This window comes from Microtus oregoni, unplaced genomic scaffold (genome assembly GCF_018167655.1).
Source record: "Microtus oregoni isolate MIOR12 unplaced genomic scaffold, Mior012 000009F_ref0000495, whole genome shotgun sequence".
Taxonomy (NCBI): domain Eukaryota; kingdom Metazoa; phylum Chordata; class Mammalia; order Rodentia; family Cricetidae; genus Microtus; species Microtus oregoni.
Window position 1 is genome coordinate 15,032,636 of NW_024543068.1, and position 19,651 is coordinate 15,052,286.

Sequence of the window (19,651 nt, forward strand, 5' to 3'; positions counted from 1 at the left end):
AGCCTCCACCTTAAAGAGAAGAGAGACGGAAAACCTCCTCGGCATGGACAGAGACACAAGGAGAGAGCTGAGTGCTAAACTGAATTAGTTAAGTACAAGTAAAGTCAATGTCTTTTCCCACCAGGGTGGTCTGGGTTTTACTAGCAGGTTATATACATGGCTTCTTATTTGGAAAACTCAAAAGCCAAATGAGTCTCCACTGCCAGGTGGGGCAGCCAGGCTAGACAGTCACACACTGACCAGCAGCTTGCAACAGTGGAAGGAAAAAGGAGAATGACCAGAGATGCAGAGGCGTAGAGCAGAAACAGAGAGTCCATTACACCGTGGATTTTAGGGGAACAGAGAACAGCACTGCTTTTGCTTAGTGGAGTGGGGACCGAGCACACTGGAGGAGTGTGCTTCCCTTGTGGAAAGGGCATGCTGCACCTTAGCTACGCTTTTCTGATGAGCGTCTCCACCATCAATGCCTCACTGTCAGGAGCCAGTAATGGAAGCATGGGATAAGCAATGGGCCAGGGCGTGAAGCTAGGAAATGATGTGCTGGGCTCTAAGGAAAAGCTGCCAATCTTAGGAAAGACCACTTTGTCTAAAAAACATAGTAAAGACTTCCAAGTACCTTCGAAAATCTGTAGCACTCTATATTCATTATGTATCAATGTTGAAAATCAAAATTAGAAAACTCTAATTCTGGAACACAGGGAAATTTTTTTAAAAAAGCAGCTTTACAGTGAATATATCTGCAACATTTTCTCCCAATCTGAAATAACACACTAAGATTGCTGAACTATTTTGCTGAGAAATCATGGCATAAAATATAACAGTATATAAAAATACAGTGTTTATAAACAAATGCACACAAACTCCAGTGCCCCCAAGGCCATCAGCGTACACTAAAGTGGGGGAGGTGGGGACCCCTAGGGCAGGCAGACTTGGAGGGCACTGACCTGGTGTGTGACGCAGCATCATTTATGCTGAAGGTGCTGTTCTCCCTGGTCAGAGGACTTGAGCCGCCCTGGCTCTTGCTGTGGATGTCCAGGCTCAGAGAGGACTCTGCTTTCCTGTCCATGCCATGGCCCTCGGTGTCTAGGGTCCGATCTGCCAGGGAGAGCACTTCGCTGGAGCTGTGCCACAGGGGTGCCACCTTCTCTTTGCCTGGCCCCGAACGAGGCGACGAAGTGGCGGCCCCCAGGGAGGCCGTGCTGCCGTGGCTGAGGCCGTAGGAGGTGGTGTCGATGCCACTGTCAGCGGAGGTGCCCTGCAGGTAGTTGTAGCTGTTGAGTTCAGATTCCGTGCGGTCGCCGTCATACCATTTCTCGTCACTGTGGGCACTCGATGCATTGCTGGAGAGAGTGTTGCTGCTCGAGTGGCTGGAGTAGTGGCTGTCAGACTGCAACAGAAGCAAGCGTCACTCCCGTGCAGGGGTCGCACCCTCAACACAAGAATCACAAGGCTGGCTCTCTGGCGTGTGTCTAATTAAAAAGCTCCGTTAACAACTGAAAATAAGTTAAAGGGCCTGGGAACAGCACTTGAACTGATGGGCTCAACTTGGTGCCCCTGGCAGAGACGGCACATGTCCACCAAGAATTCATTTCCCATTATCTCTCTTAGGCTAACACAATAACACAGTAGTATGAAGATCACTTTAATGCGGAAAAATAAAGGCTGTCATTGACATCTTTACTATCTTAACATAGAAAGGAAATGACATTTCCAAAGGGCTTATAATTAGAAAGTGTGCTTGACTCCAGAAGCCATACTCAGTAGCTAGCAAGCAGAATCCAAGATGAATAAAGTCCCCAGTCAGCATCTGCTTAGGAGACAGCTTTCCAACCAGTGCTGAAAGTTAAGATCTACCCAGAGATGTCAAGATAATTCAATAAAGGGGAAAACTAGTCTCATCTATAAATGGTGCTGAAAAACTGGACCAACCAACCAAATACAAAAAACCAAAACAAGAAGTTTTTGAATCCTTACTGCACAGAAACAAAAACTTAAAGAGACACTGAAGACCTAAATGTACAAGCTAAACTTTTTAAAACACGAGACAAAAACAGGTGTTAAGTCTCTGTAACCATGGGTGACACCAGGGTTTCTTAGACAGGAAACCACAGGGACAACAAACATGTAAACTGGATTTTATCAAAACTAAAATGCAATTAAAATGGAGTGACAGGCGAACAGGAGCCTCTGAAAAGACGACACTTAGATGTCACAACCACATGGGAAGGTGCTCAGTGTCACTGCCGTGAGGACTTCACACACAGAATACCTCAAACAAAACAGTGGGCTGAAGAGGGGAGTATTGCTAGGAATGGAAACTGGGGTGGTAGCTACGGTAAAATAGCTGCAATTCCATTCTTGATGGAGACTCAAGGGAGAGAAAAATGAAGATTCATAAAAATATATGCATGAGTGTTTATAGCATTAATCACAATAGACAAAAGTAGACTCAAACCAAGTGACCATTAACTTATCAATAGATGAAAAATAGAATATACATTATATATGTGTGTGTATATATATATATATATATATATACACACACACATATACATACACATACACACAGATGGCCACAGATCACGATTCATTCAAGTGCAGTTACTCATAGTAGATTAGCAGTTCCCTGGATCTTAGAAGGGAAAGGGAATTGGAGGTGACTACTAAACAATACAGGCTTCCAGAGTTATGAAATGTTCTGCTATTAGATCATAGTGTTGACTGGACAACTCTTTGAGCATGTATACATTATCATAAATTACATTTATTTATTTAGGTGTATGGGCATACATATGCTACAATAAGCATGTGGAGATCAGTATACAATTTGTTGGAGTTGGTTCTCCCCTTCCACCATGTCAGTTCTGGGGGTTGAAGTCATGTCAGCAAGCTTGGCAGCAAGTGCCTTTACCTGTTGAGCCATCCTGAGTCTTTCTGAATATTAAAAACCACTAAATCACATTTTTAAGTGGGTATGTGAGTGACATCTCAATAAAGATATGTATGCAGTGGCTGACTGCCTAGATAGGATGTTTTATAGACTTCACCAAAGAAACAAGCTTTAAAAGGTATATGAACCACCTTCTGGTATGCCGATGGCTCTGCAAGTTGAACTCAGGGTCTTGCACAAAGGGTGAGCAAACGCCCTGCGAGGAGATACTTACTCAGCCTGTGAGGTGATACTTAAAAGGGAGGGAGACAGGAAGCTCAGCTACTAGCTGGAGACAAGATGAGGAGAAAGCACCGTAGTGCATCTACTGGTGGGGGAGGAGAAACCCTTCACTAGCCAAGAGCAGGGCGGGAAGACACCTGTTTGACCTTGCAGGGAAACCCTCACCATGGAAAGCCGCCATCCATCATTTTACTAACGGGACTCTAACTTTTTTCAGTAACAAGTACTGCTCATCGTATTTCACTTTAGAGTCTTGTGGCGGCCCATTATGCTGCCCAGGCTGCAAACTGCTAACTCTGCCTTCTGAGTGCTAGGGTACCAGGTGTGCGCCATGCCTGGGAATTGGGGCACTCCTCCAGCTTTGTCCCTGAGCTGCCATCATGGCGCCCCAGCCACAGGTGGCTTCTGAATCTCAAATGTGCTTGCCCTGAGTGAGAGTGAGCTGAAATATATCTTGAGATTTCCTAAAAGCCAGAAAGTAAGGATAGGCAAAACTAATTTAAGTAACATACTTGATCTCACCAATGTATCCCAAATACTATTTATTAGGTACTCAGTATAAAAACTGATAATGAGAAAGGGAAAATTCAGATTGGTTCAAATATCAATCATATACAAGTAGAGTTGTGAAGAACATGGATCCTAGCAAATCTACAGAGCAAAGTCTAGGACACACAGACTTGCTTGGTTTTTAGCTTCAATATTCCTTTCTCTGGAAGAAAGCTGGAAGAAACTGTGAGCATCCTCAAAGTCAGCAAGCATGAAATGGAGAATTTCCCCATCCCAACAAATGACCCGAATGCAAATACACTTTCCACAAGGAGACAAAAGGAGCAGGCAGGGAGTGAATGATAACTTGCAAAATATTTTGTGTACGCAAAGATAATGAGAAACCATGTTAGAACAGAGACAACATATGCCACGGCAGACAGGAGAGTCAGCAGGGCTGTGGTCACTGCGGGCTTGCCCAGGTCTGTCTGACCTGGCCTCACTCAACTCCCAGCTAGGTGAATGGTAGAACCTCTTCGCTGCACAGCTCTCCTTCTAATATCAGGACCTTTTCTGATTCCTGAATCTTCCCCTAAAGACCTGTGGGGATGCAGATCTACTCCTCAGGATAAAGTTTACATTAAAGCAACTCAGAATCTGGGCTGTGCAAACCCCAAGTGCTAGGTACCTTGTCTTCTGCCACAGAGTTGGGGTGGAGCAGGTAGGTACCATTTTTGAGTTACAGGAATCACAACACATTGCTGGAAATCAGTTATTTCATTACGCTTACAGTGAACTTACATGGCCTTGTTTGTTTGGAGACAAGTGAACCACCGGATCCTGCCGAATTAATCTCCCACTGGGGCTGTCTCGGAAAGCAGGCAGCACCTTTGATACTGCTGGGAGATGGCATGTAGGCTCTGGAACACAGCACAGGAAGTTAGGGTACAGACACTAAGCAAAGTACAGCTGCCACGCGGAGATAGCCTGCCACCCATCTCTCAGGGCTCCCTGACCAGTCAACTCTGGGCACCAGCAGCAAGCTTGTTAGGAGTCTACACTAGAGACAGCATGTCAGAAACTAGGTGACTGATGAGCTGGTGACATGTCACATCATACATATTAGCACAGCCAAGTGCCACCAAACCAAAGGCCATGAATAACGCAGCAAAGTTTGGAACTAACTATTGCTTTGGGGAGCTTTCAGAATACATGGTTAAACTCATGAATTATTCACTGCAGCGAGGCAGACCTAACTTTGTGTCCATTCCCTAGACAGGCACAGATGCAATCACGGTACTTACTGTGACAATTAGGGAACATTCTGCCTGTGGATTCATGCTGCCCGAGGACAAAAGAACTGAATCCCTGAGGTCCTCTATAACTCTAAGCTGAGCATGGCAGACCAGACACACAGCAGCTAGTTTACTTCAAATCATCGTTTCCTTTTGGGGGCCGCACTGGCAGTCAAGATAGGGTCCCCAAAACAAGAGGCAGCGATTTACCCCAACTGCCTAGAGCTAACAGCAAGAATTATGGACTTCACCAGCACCCGTCTTGACCTGCAGAGGACCAGGCAGCCTGTTCTGGAGTGACTCGACACCATTCCGGGGGCAGAGAGGCAGAAGCAAATATCCATGCAGATGAGTGAGCCTGTGAGCCCAGCAGAGCCTGCTACACTGTCACAAGAACCACATCACAGCGCACTGGGAGCACGGATGGATGCGTCTACCCAGCAGGTACCAGTTACATACACTCCAAGTCTGGGGAGGTCAACTCTATGCACCACATACTAAGCCAGGAAAAACCTAACTTACTCTTCATATATTTTCCCTAGGATGGCTGTCAGGTATGTCTAACCTGAGGTCTACAGGACACATGAAAACTGAGGACGGCTATAAATGTGACCAACAAGAAAATAAAACAGTAAACACTATAGGATTTTCCTCTCCCTCTCTCTCTTCTTCTCCCTCTCTCACAACAGGGTCTTACTATGCAGTCCTGGCTGACCAGGCTGGCCTTGAACACACAGAGATCCCCCTGCTTCTGCCTCCTGAGCACTGAGATTGAAGGTGTGCACCACTATGCCCAGCCACATCATTATAGGATTTTTTTTCCCCTTTTCTTTATTTTGTAACCTGACCAAGTAGCTTTTGAGTGTGACCTTCACAGATAATCAATTTTCAATTGATTTCAGTTGGCAATTTCAATGCCAAAAAGGTGCTGGACATCAAACAAGCCCTGGATTCCTTATGATGTGACAATTAGGGAAGGCTGGCTTGTTCTCCTGGAATGCTGGGATCCCCAAAATAAGAAATGTACTTCAGCATTTTGAAACAGGATCGCACTCTGTAGCCTGTGCTAGCCTGGAACTCACTTTGTAGCCTAATAGAGCTTTGAACTGATGACATTCTCCTGTCAGCCAGCCCCCATGCCCTAGTTTGGGATTAAAGGTATGGTCCCCATGTCTACCTAATGCATTTGGGGAGAAGAAAAGTCATCAAATATACTTCGCATGGTATAGTGAATTCTTCCCAGGCCAGCTCTAGGGGCACCTGACTATCAGTTTGATTTAAAGCTATATTGTACTGGAGGTATGCACCCCAGTATACTCAGGGGATCCATTCAAATTCACACTGGCATCATGAGCTGTGAAGATGCACTACACAGAAGGAGATGCAGGAGGAAGAAGACTGGAGAGCACTTCATGTGAGGAGATGAAGAGGATGTAACTATTCTTCTGGTCCCCAGACGTTCTGATTCCCGTGGAAGTGGAAGCACGGCACTGGACATACAAAGGTTTGCTGCAGCCTTGGTCAGAGTTTGCACTGGGAGCCAGAACAAGGCACTGATCATATGGATGTTACCATCCCAACAGAACCAAAATATACGGGACTAAAGACATCTGTCGGGAGCAGGGAGCAGACAGAAGATGCTCAGGTTTTCTGAGTTGGGGTGGGTGGGACAAGACTGGGAGTGACAGATGGGCTCAATAACAAAGCACACTGGAACAAAGCCTGTCTTCAGGACCTAGGAACCACACTTCTCTTCATCAACTTTCATGTATTTACTTGGGCACAGTCATTTGCACAGGCAAACCTATTAACCGTTAGGTCTTCTTTGCCTTAAATGTTTGTTTCAGGCATGAAATGTTCATCTCTTTATTCCATAACAATGCTTTCATAAAAAAGAAAAAGGACTGCACAGGATGACAGGACACAACCAAGTTTCTGATATACGAATTAGATCGGCATCAAATTTTTGGTCTATCTATTAAAGTTTAATCACTGAAATGACAAAAACTTCATTGTCACAAGCAGTGTTCACAGTGCCACTGGAGACAGGTTTCTCCTCTGCATCCTCAGAGGGATATGTACCCGAACAAGGCCCCACTGAATCCACTCCATTCTGCCGTTCTGTTAAGAAATTTTCTTAGTTGACAGTCTAACAGTGGAGGAGAAAGCATTTTTTAAAATGTCCACCAGGCAGGGGAGGGTATCTAACCAAGATTAAATGTGAACAAACAAACATTCAGTCTCTTCCTGCCTGTACAGAGATTTCTTTCTCCTTAGAAGTCAACAATAAGGATAATAATAATCTTCCCAGTCACAAGGCAAAACTAAGCAACCGACCCACCCAAGCAAGGTCCCGAGGACACAGGAGCTTCAGCAGACTGGCCATTAAACAGAACCCCTGGTCACTCCAGCTGACGTTTGGGGTCACTGGGAGTCCCTGGGCTTATCCATTGCTCTCATGAGCAATAAGCAGAGATCAGTTCTCACGCACATTTACTAACTAGGGCATCCTTTACAACTCCATGTTTTGACAATATCAAGAGGTACCTTGCTCTGAAAGACTTTAACATAAATCACATACTTACCCATCTGGTCGGCAATGCTGTCCTCACTTCTTTGCCAACTGGGTGTGGATTTTCCAGTGACAACAATATCTGACTGAGTGTTCTGCCTGTCGATGGAGGCTGGGGATCTTCGGCTCACCCCAAACCTGTGGTGATTCCCAAGCAAAAGCAAGACACATCAGAATCTTTACCCACAAGGTGGAGTCCTGGTTCTGATGACAGGTATTACCAGTTTCTGCTTGCACGTCTGTGCATGTAGAAATATCTCTCTGCTCAGGGAGGCAGGCCTATTATTGAAATCAAGTGGTAACTAGGGCAAGGAGCTTGCTAACGAAGACCCAGAGAGTAAGAAACCCATGTTCAGACTTCCATTTAGCACCAGCCCACTTTAAATCACTCATACACAGCTTCTGAACATCAGTGGGGGGGAGGGGTCTCAATTCAATGAGGCACTAAATCATTAAGTTACTCTTGGACCAATTATTTTCTGAGCAATGTACTCTATGAGCTGAAAAACAAAGACAACTATCATTTACATCATATACGAGCCACTTTCTAATTATATGAATTCTAAATTGCTATTGGGAAGGGCAATTTGGAAGTAGGTAAGCTGGCATGTAAAATGGTATAATATCTACTTTTTGAAAGAAATTTAGCTATTTAGTGAGCCAGTTTGATTTTCCCCTTGAAAAAATAGTAATGTTTATTTTAACTAAATAATATGAAACCATGTCTCTATCAATATCAGCATGAATGCTGATATAAATTCTGAGACTAGAAAGGGCCAGAGTATAGAACTCAAGTATTTATGTGGAAATTTACTGTATTTCCCATGTTTACTGTGGTGTTTTGAATAAAAGTGGCCTGCATAGACACACAGGGAGCAGCACATTAGAAGGAGTGGCTGGAACAGGTATTGGAGTAGGTGTGGCATTGTTGGAGGAAGTGTGTCACTAGAGGCAGGCTTTGAGGTCTCAGATGCTCAAGTCAGGCCCAGTGTGTCATTTTCTTCCTGCACCTACAGATCCAGATGTAGAACTCTTGGTTCCTTCTCTAGCACCATATCTGCCTGCACACCACCATGCTTCCCACAATGAGGATAATGGACTAAACCTTGAAAGGATAAGCCAGACCCAATTAAATGTCATGGTTATGGTGTCTCTTCATAGCAATAGAAAACCCTAACCAAGACAATTACTAACTAACTTCTAAAGAACTTAGTAAATAACATAGGCCTCTATAGGTTCTGTATCCACTGATGGCTGGGCTTTCCCTGTGATGACAGACACACGGCCATATCCTACAAGAGCTATATTGGGAAGTGGGGGGCCCTGGGGGTGAGCAAACATGGAGCTGAGATGAGACTGGTGACCCAGGAGAACTGAAGAAAATCCCTGAACTCTGCCTCATTCTCTTTACACAAAGCATGGCAATTGGTGTAGGAGGTCCTTCTGTCCATGTGTTGCTTTCCTTCATTAATAAAGGAACTGCTTTGGGCCTATAGCAGAGCTATAGGGGAACAGAGCTAGGCAGGGAAAACAAAATGGAATGCTGGAAAGAGGAGAAGAGAAATGCCATTGATCTGTGGCCAGAGGTAGACGTGCTGAAACTTTGCTGGTAGACCACGACCTCATGGTGATATACAGATGAATAGAAATGGGTTAAATTAAGATGTAAGAGTTAGCCAATAAGAAGCTAGAGCTAACGGGCTAAGCAGTGATTTAATTAATACAGCTTTTGTGTGATTATTTTGGGTCAGGGCGGCCGGGACAAACAAGTGGTTCCTTGCTGCTACAGAAAATTCCACTACAGAACTCTAGATAACAAAATCTAGGCAAAAAACTTAGAAAGTACAGAAGGCTACAGAAATATTTACTGCAGTAAAATATTTAGGAAATTATTTTCCTAGTTGCTGTGGCAAATGCTGCTTGGTTAGAAGCACCTATGTAAGGCTTACTGTGAAAAACCATCTTCTACGTGCAGGCAGTCCAAGAGAGAAACCTTAATTTATAAGAATATTAGGGAAACAGAGATTCACAAATCCGCTTTCTCTTCCCGAAGCAGTGAGAACTCTCAACACTGACCCTTTGGTCTTATTCTAAATGTACACCAAAGGAAGGCTTTTCAAAAACAGGGTAAGGATGCCAGTTAGACACAGATTCCAGTCTCACTTTCCTCCCCCCACCCTTTGGTAGCAGAGGAAATTAAACTTTCTCCACCTCAGAATTTAAAGGAGATAGTTTTTTCTATGTTCAATTAAGTAAATACCAATACATGTTAGTTCTGCCTTGAAAAGCATTTCACTTCTTACATATGTGTGTCAGAGAACCTAAGACAAACATCTTGTCCCTGAGGGATTTAGATAAAAAGGTCTAAATCTCACATTGGGCCTCATTTTAGAGGGTCTTGTAGGAGACACACTTGATGTTTGAGGCACTGGTGGTCGCTGAAAGCAGTTTAAAGCAACCACTCGGCTCACACAGGACACACTCAGTGGCCAGGCATGCAGTCACCTAAGTTGCCCACTTCTCTACAGAAAACTTCTTCACAATGGGCTGGAATCTGCTCCCAGTCGCCATTACAGACAAGTATTATCCCTCACTAGGGGCTCGCGGTTTTCCATATCAGCTACAACACTAATGTCTCCACTTACTTTGCTGATATACTTTTAGAGGATACCACAGACAGAAAGATTTTATTATTGTTAGCTCATTTACATTTCAGGGCTGCAATAATGATGAAGGTATGCTGACTTCTTCATTGCAAAGGCAAATCATACCATTTAAAATCTAATTTAAATAAGAAATAATTAGTTGGGCTTGTGGTACGATATGATAAGTGACTCACAACCTCTCTGCAGGGACTGATGAAGAAAAGCTAAAATTATTTTCTAGTCATCACTGAAGCAATTACAGTAAGATATGTGCACTTCAAACAGGCTACTGGGGAGACAGCAAGGTGGAGAAGGTGTATTCTAGAGTGCTTTTATCACCACCTTCTCTTAATATAAACATTTAACACCACCAGCAAAATATTCATATTCAATATGAAAAACAATGGAGGAGCTGGAGGATGGCTCAGCAGTTAAGAGCTCCGGATCCTTTTCCAGAGGACTTGAGTCTGATTCCCAGAACCCACATGGCGCCTCACAACCATCCATACCTCTATTTCCTGGGGATCCGATGCCCTGTTCTGACCTCCAAGGGCACCAGGCATACATATGATACATATACATACATAAAAGAAGAACACGCACACATACAAATAAATAAATCTTTTTTAAAAACCCAACAGAATACTATCATAGTGGAGAAATCTTAGGAAAGTAATCAAATCACAAGTCCATCTGTCAATCAGTCTTTGGGAAAATGCAGACCAAAACCATTCGACTTTTCGGTGATTCAGGCTCTTTTTTAGAGACAACAGAGAGAACATACAGCTCGGTTGGTTTTCTTATTCTGGGCAGAGGCAGCTTGTGTGTGCTATGCTGTATTTCTGTGCCCATGACTTTAAAGCCCTGATATTTGAGCCTCCTAACCCAAAGTGAACTTTAAAATAAGATACAGTTCCTTTCCTTTTAAAATTTTGTTGTTTTCTAGTGACACTGGAGACAAAACCTAGGGCCTCCTGCTAGCTGAGCGTGCTAATCTGGGCTACAGCCACAGCCTGCACTGGGAGCTCTGTCAGTGCAAATGCTTACTTTCGGGTATTAGTGTCAATGAGGAATAAAAAGAAAACAACTAGTTGGTTGTACGCCCTTAATCCCAGAACTCCCAGAATTTGGGAGGTAGACACAAGCGGAACTCTGAGTTCGAGGCCAGCCTGGTCTACAGAGTGAAATACAGGACAGCCAGGGCTTTAACAGAGAAACCCTGTATCAAAAAACCAAGTAACAAAAAAACAAAAACAAACAAACCAACACAGGTATTTTTTCAAGACAATTTTAAGCATGGGGTGTCATTATCTGTCTATCAGCAGCAATATGAACTCCCGCGCAAGCAGGGTTTTTGCTGAGTTCACGTTGGAGGAAATACTAGGAAACTACAAAGTCCTTCTGGCGACACTAAATGACACGTACGATGGAGAAACTGGTGTTTTTTGACTTCGCTCCCACACTGGTCATCTTATTCAGGTGCTCTGACCACTGGGACACTCTTCTATCGGGAGCATTAACTCATCTTCCCTGCAGATTGCATGGAGGTTTGTGAGGCCTGCCTGAAGGGATATCATTCTATATGTCTAAACAATCACTCTCCAGGGGACCAAATGGCATCAGACCTACCCTTCGGGCATGGACTTTTGTCTGTAGGTACCACCAGCAGAGCCAGTCTCGCTGGATGAGGATAGGTTGCTGGGGGAGTTACGGCACTGGGATCTTGCCAAAGCCATGGATGACACTGTCACATAGATGTCCGAACCAGGAGACAGCCTGCAAAGTGTGAAGCAAACACATGAAGTCAGCAACTCAAAGAGAAAAAGCCCAAGGTGAGTGCATGGCAGAGGATGTCATAGAAACGCCACAAAGGCAGTGGCCTCGTGGAGATGTGAAAACAATTGAAGCTCACATGAAAAACCTCAGCTTAACACCATTTCTGAGGGAACAGCTGGAAAACGGACTTGCAGGGTGCGGAACCCACAAAACAATTACAGGGGGAAGGACCTAGAAAACACACATGCTTCCAAAAGCTGCCAGGATTCAATCAGGTGGAGTGCTATGCAGTCTCCAGGTCGGTAGAGCAGAGGATAAGGGAACCCCAGTGGCATTAACCAGCAGTTGGTTCCAGAGCCCCACACTGCCCATCGCAGGGCCACTGCGAGAGCGTCCTTCTCCTGCCTGTTTTCCTAGCTCATTACTCAAAGTTCGCCATATTCCTGCCCTGACAACTGGTTTTTATAATTTTGGTTGATAGTAGCATCACACTAAGGACTTCCACGGGGAAAAATTCCTGGAATTGCACTGTAGGATTTTCACAGCAGGAATGTGCTGTCTTGGCCACAGCATACCGGTCAGCTGACTACTAAGGCAAGGCTGGAACTCTGTGGGCAGGACAGACAGATTCTCCCTCAAGGTTCTCTATTCTAGTAGCCACAGGGACATCTGCCTGCTGACAACTGTGACCAGGCTTAGTAACAGTGAGCACCTGCAGATGCCGGGACTCCCCGAGTAGGGAGGGCTGCTCCCATGGGATAGCTGAGGAAGTGGGTTCTAAGTCATTCATCCCAGGCCCCATAGGCTGTGTTTTATGTGAGCTGCTGTCCACAGAGAAGGCAGGGATGGCTTCTACTAATGTATGGGTTTGATACGGTCAACAGACTTCTAATGAGAATCCACTCAGTTTCAAGCAGAGTGGAAACCCTGGGCCAGAACCCGGCTGATGGAATAAAGCTATTTTACAGTGAGTCTACAGATGGGGAAGGAGTTTCACTCAGAAGGTGGCAGAAGGGCTAAAAGAGCCATACCAAGATGCTTTTCTAGTGGTGGCAGAGCAAGGACAACTGCTACGAGTCTAATTCCGAATTTATCCACGAGGCAGATCTGAGTTCTCTCAGGCTGTCTCCTAGACCTGGCTTCTTAATCCTCTTCTAATTCAAATCAAGCTTCTTCAAAAGGAACAGCTTTCTCCCGGTGCCACAAATGGGACTGTCCTCTATTTGTTTTATGTATGTATGTATGTATGTATGTATGTATGTATTTGTTAAAGATTTCTGCCTCCTCCCCGTCACCGCCTCCCATTTCCTTCCTCCTCCCCCAATCAACTCTCCCTCGTTCATCAGCCAGAAGAGCAGTCAGGATTCCCTGTCCTGTGGGAGGTCCAAGGATCTCCCACCTCCTTCCGGGTCTAGTAAGGTGAGCATCCAAACAGCCTAGTCTCCCACAAAGCCAGTACATGCAGTAGGATCCAAGCTAAGCATCTTGGAACCATGTTTCCCTTTCTCTCTCCGATCTTCCAGATTTAACTATTCTAACCAAGCTGTGCGTTTGTGTCTACACACGGACTATGTCCTAGCACCCTGGGTACTAGCTTTGAAAACACAAACACTGAATCCGGGCTCCCACCATGACTGCCCCCTTGACCTCTCACCCTAGCGGTCTCTGACTTCCAGGCTCCGTTCATGCCACCTCTCCAACAGCGCCTAGAAGTACTCTTCCACCGTGTCAACCAACCCCTAGAAGCTTCCCCAAAGTTTCCCTTTGTCTACAGGATAGACAACCCTGTCACCATCTCCAAGTTCTGAACCACCTGGTACTATTCTACTCTCCCCTCCAGGGCCCCATGTCTTGGCTCTGGATAGGCTGACTGTGGGCCAGAATTCAGAAAGCCACCACCCTCACACCCACACTCATCTGCCGTCTATCTAGAAAGCCTTCCTCTCTTCCTCCTAACCCCCAACTCCAGTATTATATCTATATGCACAGAGCAGAACCTCTTCAAACCCCACAGTGGCCCATTCTGTCTCCCCGTGACACTGTCCCGACAGCACAGGACAGAGCCCTATCTTTATTTTACATGCATGAGTATTGTGGCTGTATGCATACAGGTACACCGCTTAAATATCCCTGGTACCTGTAGAAGCCAGAAGAGGGTGTTGGATTCCTGGAACAGAGAGTTACAGAGGTTGTGAGCCACTGAACTTAGGTCTTCTGCAAGAGCAGCAAGTACTATTAATCACTGAGCTACTCCTGACCCCCTCCCCACTTTGTCCTAGTGAGGGGTTCTTACTTATGGAAGATCTAAGATGGCTAAAAAGTATTAGCTTTTAGAATTTGTAATTTGCTAAAGCTATTATAAGCTGATCAGCATGCTTAGACAGCGATGGAGTTCCAGGGGCTAAGACAACAGCAGAAACCATTACTGTCACAGATGCAAACAGAACACTGAAGATGCTGCTCTAATATGAACTAGGACAAGCAGAATACTGGTTTCTGGGGACTGTGATGGAAAGCCAGGTGAGGCCACCTCGAAGCACCTTGCCATGATCACAAGCCAGGCTCCCCAGTGGTCAATGTCTGACCACCACAGGGTTTACCATATATACACAGGGTGAAAGTACGATCCTCACAAGGGTCCCTCAGAAACCTGCTCTGTGTTCCACCACTTGCAGAGAAAAACCTGTGCCCACATGGCATCACCTATTCTGGTATCACCACACGGACCTTAATGAGGATGCCAGGGTCCAGGCTGTGTCTGCAGGCAGCTGTGTGCTTAGGGATTAGAGGAACCTAGTTGAACCTTGCCTAGGCTACTGGTTTTCTTTTTGGATTTGCCTTTATTTTATGTGAATGGTATTTGGCCTGCACGTTGAGTCTGAGCCCTTTACATGCAGTGCCCATAGAGGCCAGAAGAGGGCATCATATCCCCAGGGATTGGAGTTATAGACAACTGTGAGCCACTCTGTGGGGACTGGGAACCAAACCTGATTCTCTGAAAGAGCATCCAGTGCTCTTAACCACTGAGCCATCCCTCTTGTCCCCAGTACTGTGTTTTGATAGGAGAATGATCAAAACATATCTGAGTACCAAAAAATGGATGTTCCTATACTGTGTTCTCCCAAGATTTTTCTCAGATGTCTCAATCCATTCAGATATAACCAGGGCTGGAAGGGAGGAGGAAGGGGAAAGAGCAAGTCACAAACAAGAAAACCGAGTAAGAAAGAGGGAGCAGCACAGACCCAAGGCAGCGTGATGCCATTTGCCTTCCTCCCCAGAGTCTGCCTTCTGTATGCACCTAACATAGACAGACCAGATGTGTTTACATTTTGCACAGCTTTGATACCGTCCTGCAAAGAAGAAAGAGATGCTATAGAAAACATGGGGAAATGAGGGTGACAGCAGGATATGAGGGCCAGTGGGACACCTAGGCAGCTGAGTCATATCAACGGGAATGGTGAAACGCTTACGCACATGGCTCCTTAGGCAAAGTTAAGATAGAACTTTTATCTTTGGCTGTAGAACTGGCTTTCTGTAGCCTGTTCTCCAAAGCATACATTAAAAGTAAAACACTTCAAGCTCGTTCTCAACATCAACTCTTTCACTTGGCAAATGTCTCAGAAACTTCCATTTGGTTACTGGAATTGTCCCAAACTGAAAAGTCTTTCCAGGAGGCTGGCGTTCATTCCAGCTCTTTTCTGTATTTATGGAAGTCAATGGTGGTTCTGTTTTCTGACTGTTCACACACAGAGGACAAGCATGGAGCAGCTTAAGGAAAGCCACCCCAGTGTGTTTATATCTCCAGATACATGAACGCTGGGCAAAGAAAAATTAAAATCAGCTTTATTCTGTGATGCACAACTCCGCTGTTTTCAATACCATGACCCTGATGCCAACACACCAGTGTTTAACAGGCCTGTTCAGGAGTGAAGGTGTGACTGTTTGCTGCCAGCAGTCCAGCGCTATAGAGCCAGACTGGTTATTGTCCTGCGAGCTCCCCCGCCACTCTGAAGTGTGCTCTGGTTGCCTGGGTGCCAGCAGGCTGGCTCTGCAGAGCTGGAGGCTAGCTGTTGCTGGGCACTGTGCCATTCTGAAGGGATGCTCTGAAATGGGCAGCAGTCTCTTCTCATGGGCTCTCAGCACACTGACCTCCCTAGACTGTGCTGGGCCCTCACGGTCTAAGCACACCTGTTTTAGGAACAGCTGTGCCCAGTACCTTAGAGTAAGGCCATGGAGCCTTTTCCTCTAAAATAACTCTTCCTGCTTTGTTCTGTTTTAAAGAAACCAAAACACTGAATATTAATAACCACACAGGTTTAGAGAATGAAGATTAACTACCTTTTAATTGCTATGAAATCTATAATCTCACAGAAAATAAATAATAATCTTGTGGGGGGACAGAGCATAACACTGGGTGTTGTTCCTCAAGTATTGCCCTAATATTTATTTATGTTGAAACAGGTCTCTCACTGGCTGCTAGGGGTGAAGTCATCAATAGCCTTCCAGCTACGAAGTCAGAGAACTGCAATAATGACCAGTGCTGCAAGATATGCTTATGGGTACAATAGAGGCACAAATGTTACCAGCATAACCAGAGGAAACACATGCCTGGTATCACAATCTAGTCCAGGACCCATGGTTGAACCTATCATTTTGCTAAAAGGACACAGTATCAAACTGCACTCTAGATTCCTATCTCTCTACCCACAGATCACTGCAGTGCTCAGATATCATCAGAGAAGTCTCTGTGCAGTGGGCAGTGGGTAACACAGAAACTCGTAACTGGTCAAAGGAAAGAGAAAAGGGAGTGTGGATTATTCAGCCACAAATGGGACATCTGTTCCAAACCCCTTCTTCAAAGCTCAAGGACTACAGTACAAGAGGCAGAGAGATTGCAAGAGCTAGAGGCCAGGGAGGAACAGAGGAAAACAGTGACTTCTGGACACGACAGGGTAACTGCACTCATGAACCAATAGCAATACAAGACCCGCACAAGAACAAGCCATTCAATGCTCTAGCATAGAGTGGGGAGAAATTCCTAAGTTCCTGTTCCTAACTGAGTGTGTTGGTTTGAATGAGAATAGCACCCATAGGCTTGTATGTTTGACTACTTGGCCCCAGTGGGTGGAACTGTTTGGTAAGGATGAGGAGGTACCGCCTTGTAGGAGGAGGTGTGTCACTGTAGGTGGGCCCATGCCATTTACCAGTAGTGGTCTCTCTTCTCTGTCTCCCCCACCCCCACTGCTTTCTGCTTCTAGATCAGATGTTAAGTCTCAGCTACTGCTCCAGTATGCCCGCCGTCCCCGACAACATGTTTTCCGCCACGATGAAACTGCAAGCAAACCCCTAATCAAATGTTTTCTTTTATAAGTTGCCTTGATCATGGTATCCCTTCACAGCAACAGAAAAGTAACTAAGATACTGAGGAAACATAGATAGCTGATGGCTTCTGGGGGAGGGGAGTCAGTTTTCTCCAAGTGTGGTCCCTGGGAGGTGCACCACACTCCAGCGGATTGTCTCACATCCCAAAGTTGGTGGGAAGCAAACACTGAACTTGATGGGTTCTTTAAAATAATAAAGATTAAAAAGTTTTTAAAAAAGGACATGAAGTTTAAGGGGAGGAATCCGGGGGGGGGGGGGGAGCTGGAGGCAGGGGAGGGACGATTATGATCAAATACATTGTGTGAAATTTTCAAAGGATAAAATTATACTAAAGAAAATTACCAAGCCTAAATCTAAGATATATAATAAAATAACCCATGCCTAGCACTGCCAATGGGCCAACCCACAGGCCTACAGTCGGTGTGCACAGTAGTGATTCTTAAGACCTACCGTTCCTGACAGGGACTGATTACAATTTACCAATCCATCAGTAAGGACTTCTCAATGCCCAAATAGTTAGTAGTATGATAGTTTCCTGAGTATTTAGGATTAATTACACTTCCATTTCCTTCTTTTTACTCCGAAGTGACAACATTGCCCAGATGTATCCACAGAGACAAGGCCCTCTGTCACCCAAGTGCAAGCGTGGATGGATGGTAAAAACAATCGAGAGGGTCTCAAACAGCAGCTGTGACTGAGAAATTAGATACCCGAGTCCATAATTAAGCACAGCATTCTGCCACAACTTAGCAATTAAAATGCTATCTACTAAGGGAACAGGACCAAGCTAGCTGTCCTCAGCAGTCTACACTCCAACCAGGACTCTTCCAGAATGACTTTAAAAAAAAAAAAAAAAAAAGAGTTCTCTAAAGCAAATCAAGGGTTACAGAATGACCGTTCTACCCAGTAGTTTCTGCACAGGTTGTGCTCAATTCAAGCAATCCATGGTCCTCTTTCATACCTTCCTACTGCGTGCTCTGTGAAGAGCTGCTGCTGGCCCCAACCTCAGCTCATCAGCTGTTCAGCCAGGGTCTAGACACAGCTGTGAGCATTCACAAGCTAGGCACACACCATGGGTGGGTGCCTCTTGATAAGAATCAAATCTACAACTTAGGGTGATTCCGGAAGAGGGAAAGAAAAACAAAAATAATTGTAGGCAGGAGCAGTCACTTTAACTTGTGGGACCTAGCATATAGTGAAAACCAAGGTTCACATGTTCAAACAGTCCAAATTTCCAAAACCAATATTCCAAAGACGAAAGCAGAGCACAGACTTGGCTTAAGTGTGGGGCCTGTGTGACTGCAGAGGCCTGAAGCTGACCTCCACTCCAGTGAACGTGACTGGAGCCCATTCAGTACATTAACACAAATCCATTTTCCTAATTTCTGTTGAGTGGTAGCAGGTTTTACTCATGCAGCTCATGGCCATGAAGTAGGCGCTGGAGTCAGATGGCTCAATGCCAACCTCAGCTTCATCACTAACCAGTTGCAACTTTGCACAACCTCTCTTTCAGTCACTGTGTGCCCTAAGAAGACTCATGCAAAGACCCAAAGGTGGTGCAGATGAACTCAATGGTCATCTAAAGAACTTAAGAGAGACCCAGGTAAGATGTGACAGTCGAAAGCGAAGCATAGGGTGCCTGAGACCAATTACCAGTCAGATCTAGTTGGGAACACAGGGGAAGAGGAAGCTCTGATGAAGAAAATACATTTGATATGGAAATTGACATGGGAAGCCAAGTCAGTCACAAAAGTCAGAAGGGCCATGTACGTGTATAAGGGGTAGAGGCTGCCCTCCATGGTGGCGCGCTGGGGCACTGGAAGCCACAATGGGAAGGCTCCACCACAGGTCACCTGACAGTTCATCCCCAATTCCAACTGACTTGAACTTTATGATCACTTTTTAGGCCCATTTAATTTGCCCAGACAGATTCTGCAGCATTTCCCATGACTTCTACTGGTACCCAGGCCACCAGGGCTGTTTTCAGCATAGCAGACACCCTGAATTAACCATGACCCTATCAGTCAAGACTACAGCTCATTCCTGGGAACATACTAGTCCCAACACATAGTTACTAAGGTGGAGGGCAGATTCACTTGCTACACCACCACAGTGCCTAGCTTGCACAGCCTGAACCTCTGGTGCCCTGGTTTCCAGGCACCTGATAGCCCAGGTAGCTGTGTAGGGAGGAAAGACTTCTGGGTATTTCAGTAGCCTGGACCTGGCACCACAGTGGGCATTTGCCCCTCATTCCTTAGGCTATTCTGGAGAATCCTTATAGGGGCTGGGAGTCTTGCCAAGCCCATGTCGCTGGGTCCTT

The 19,651-nt window shown here is 45.4% G+C and overlaps 1 protein-coding gene across 8 annotated transcripts in view; it reads right to left on the reverse strand.

Moving 5' to 3' along the window:
* The window catches only part of Sipa1l1 (signal induced proliferation associated 1 like 1), a 288,200-nt gene that overhangs the window by 27,545 nt on the left and 241,004 nt on the right, over positions 1 to 19,651 (reverse strand). For all 8 annotated transcript variants that reach the window (XM_041658470.1, XM_041658472.1, XM_041658465.1 and 5 more), the window contains 4 exons: positions 11,803 to 11,949; positions 7,542 to 7,666; positions 4,463 to 4,581; positions 945 to 1,387 (listed from right to left, as the gene is read on the reverse strand). In XM_041658470.1, coding sequence (XP_041514404.1) covers positions 945 to 1,387; positions 4,463 to 4,581; positions 7,542 to 7,666; positions 11,803 to 11,949 — 834 coding nt within the window. The remainder of the gene's footprint in view (positions 1 to 944; positions 1,388 to 4,462; positions 4,582 to 7,541; positions 7,667 to 11,802; positions 11,950 to 19,651) is intronic.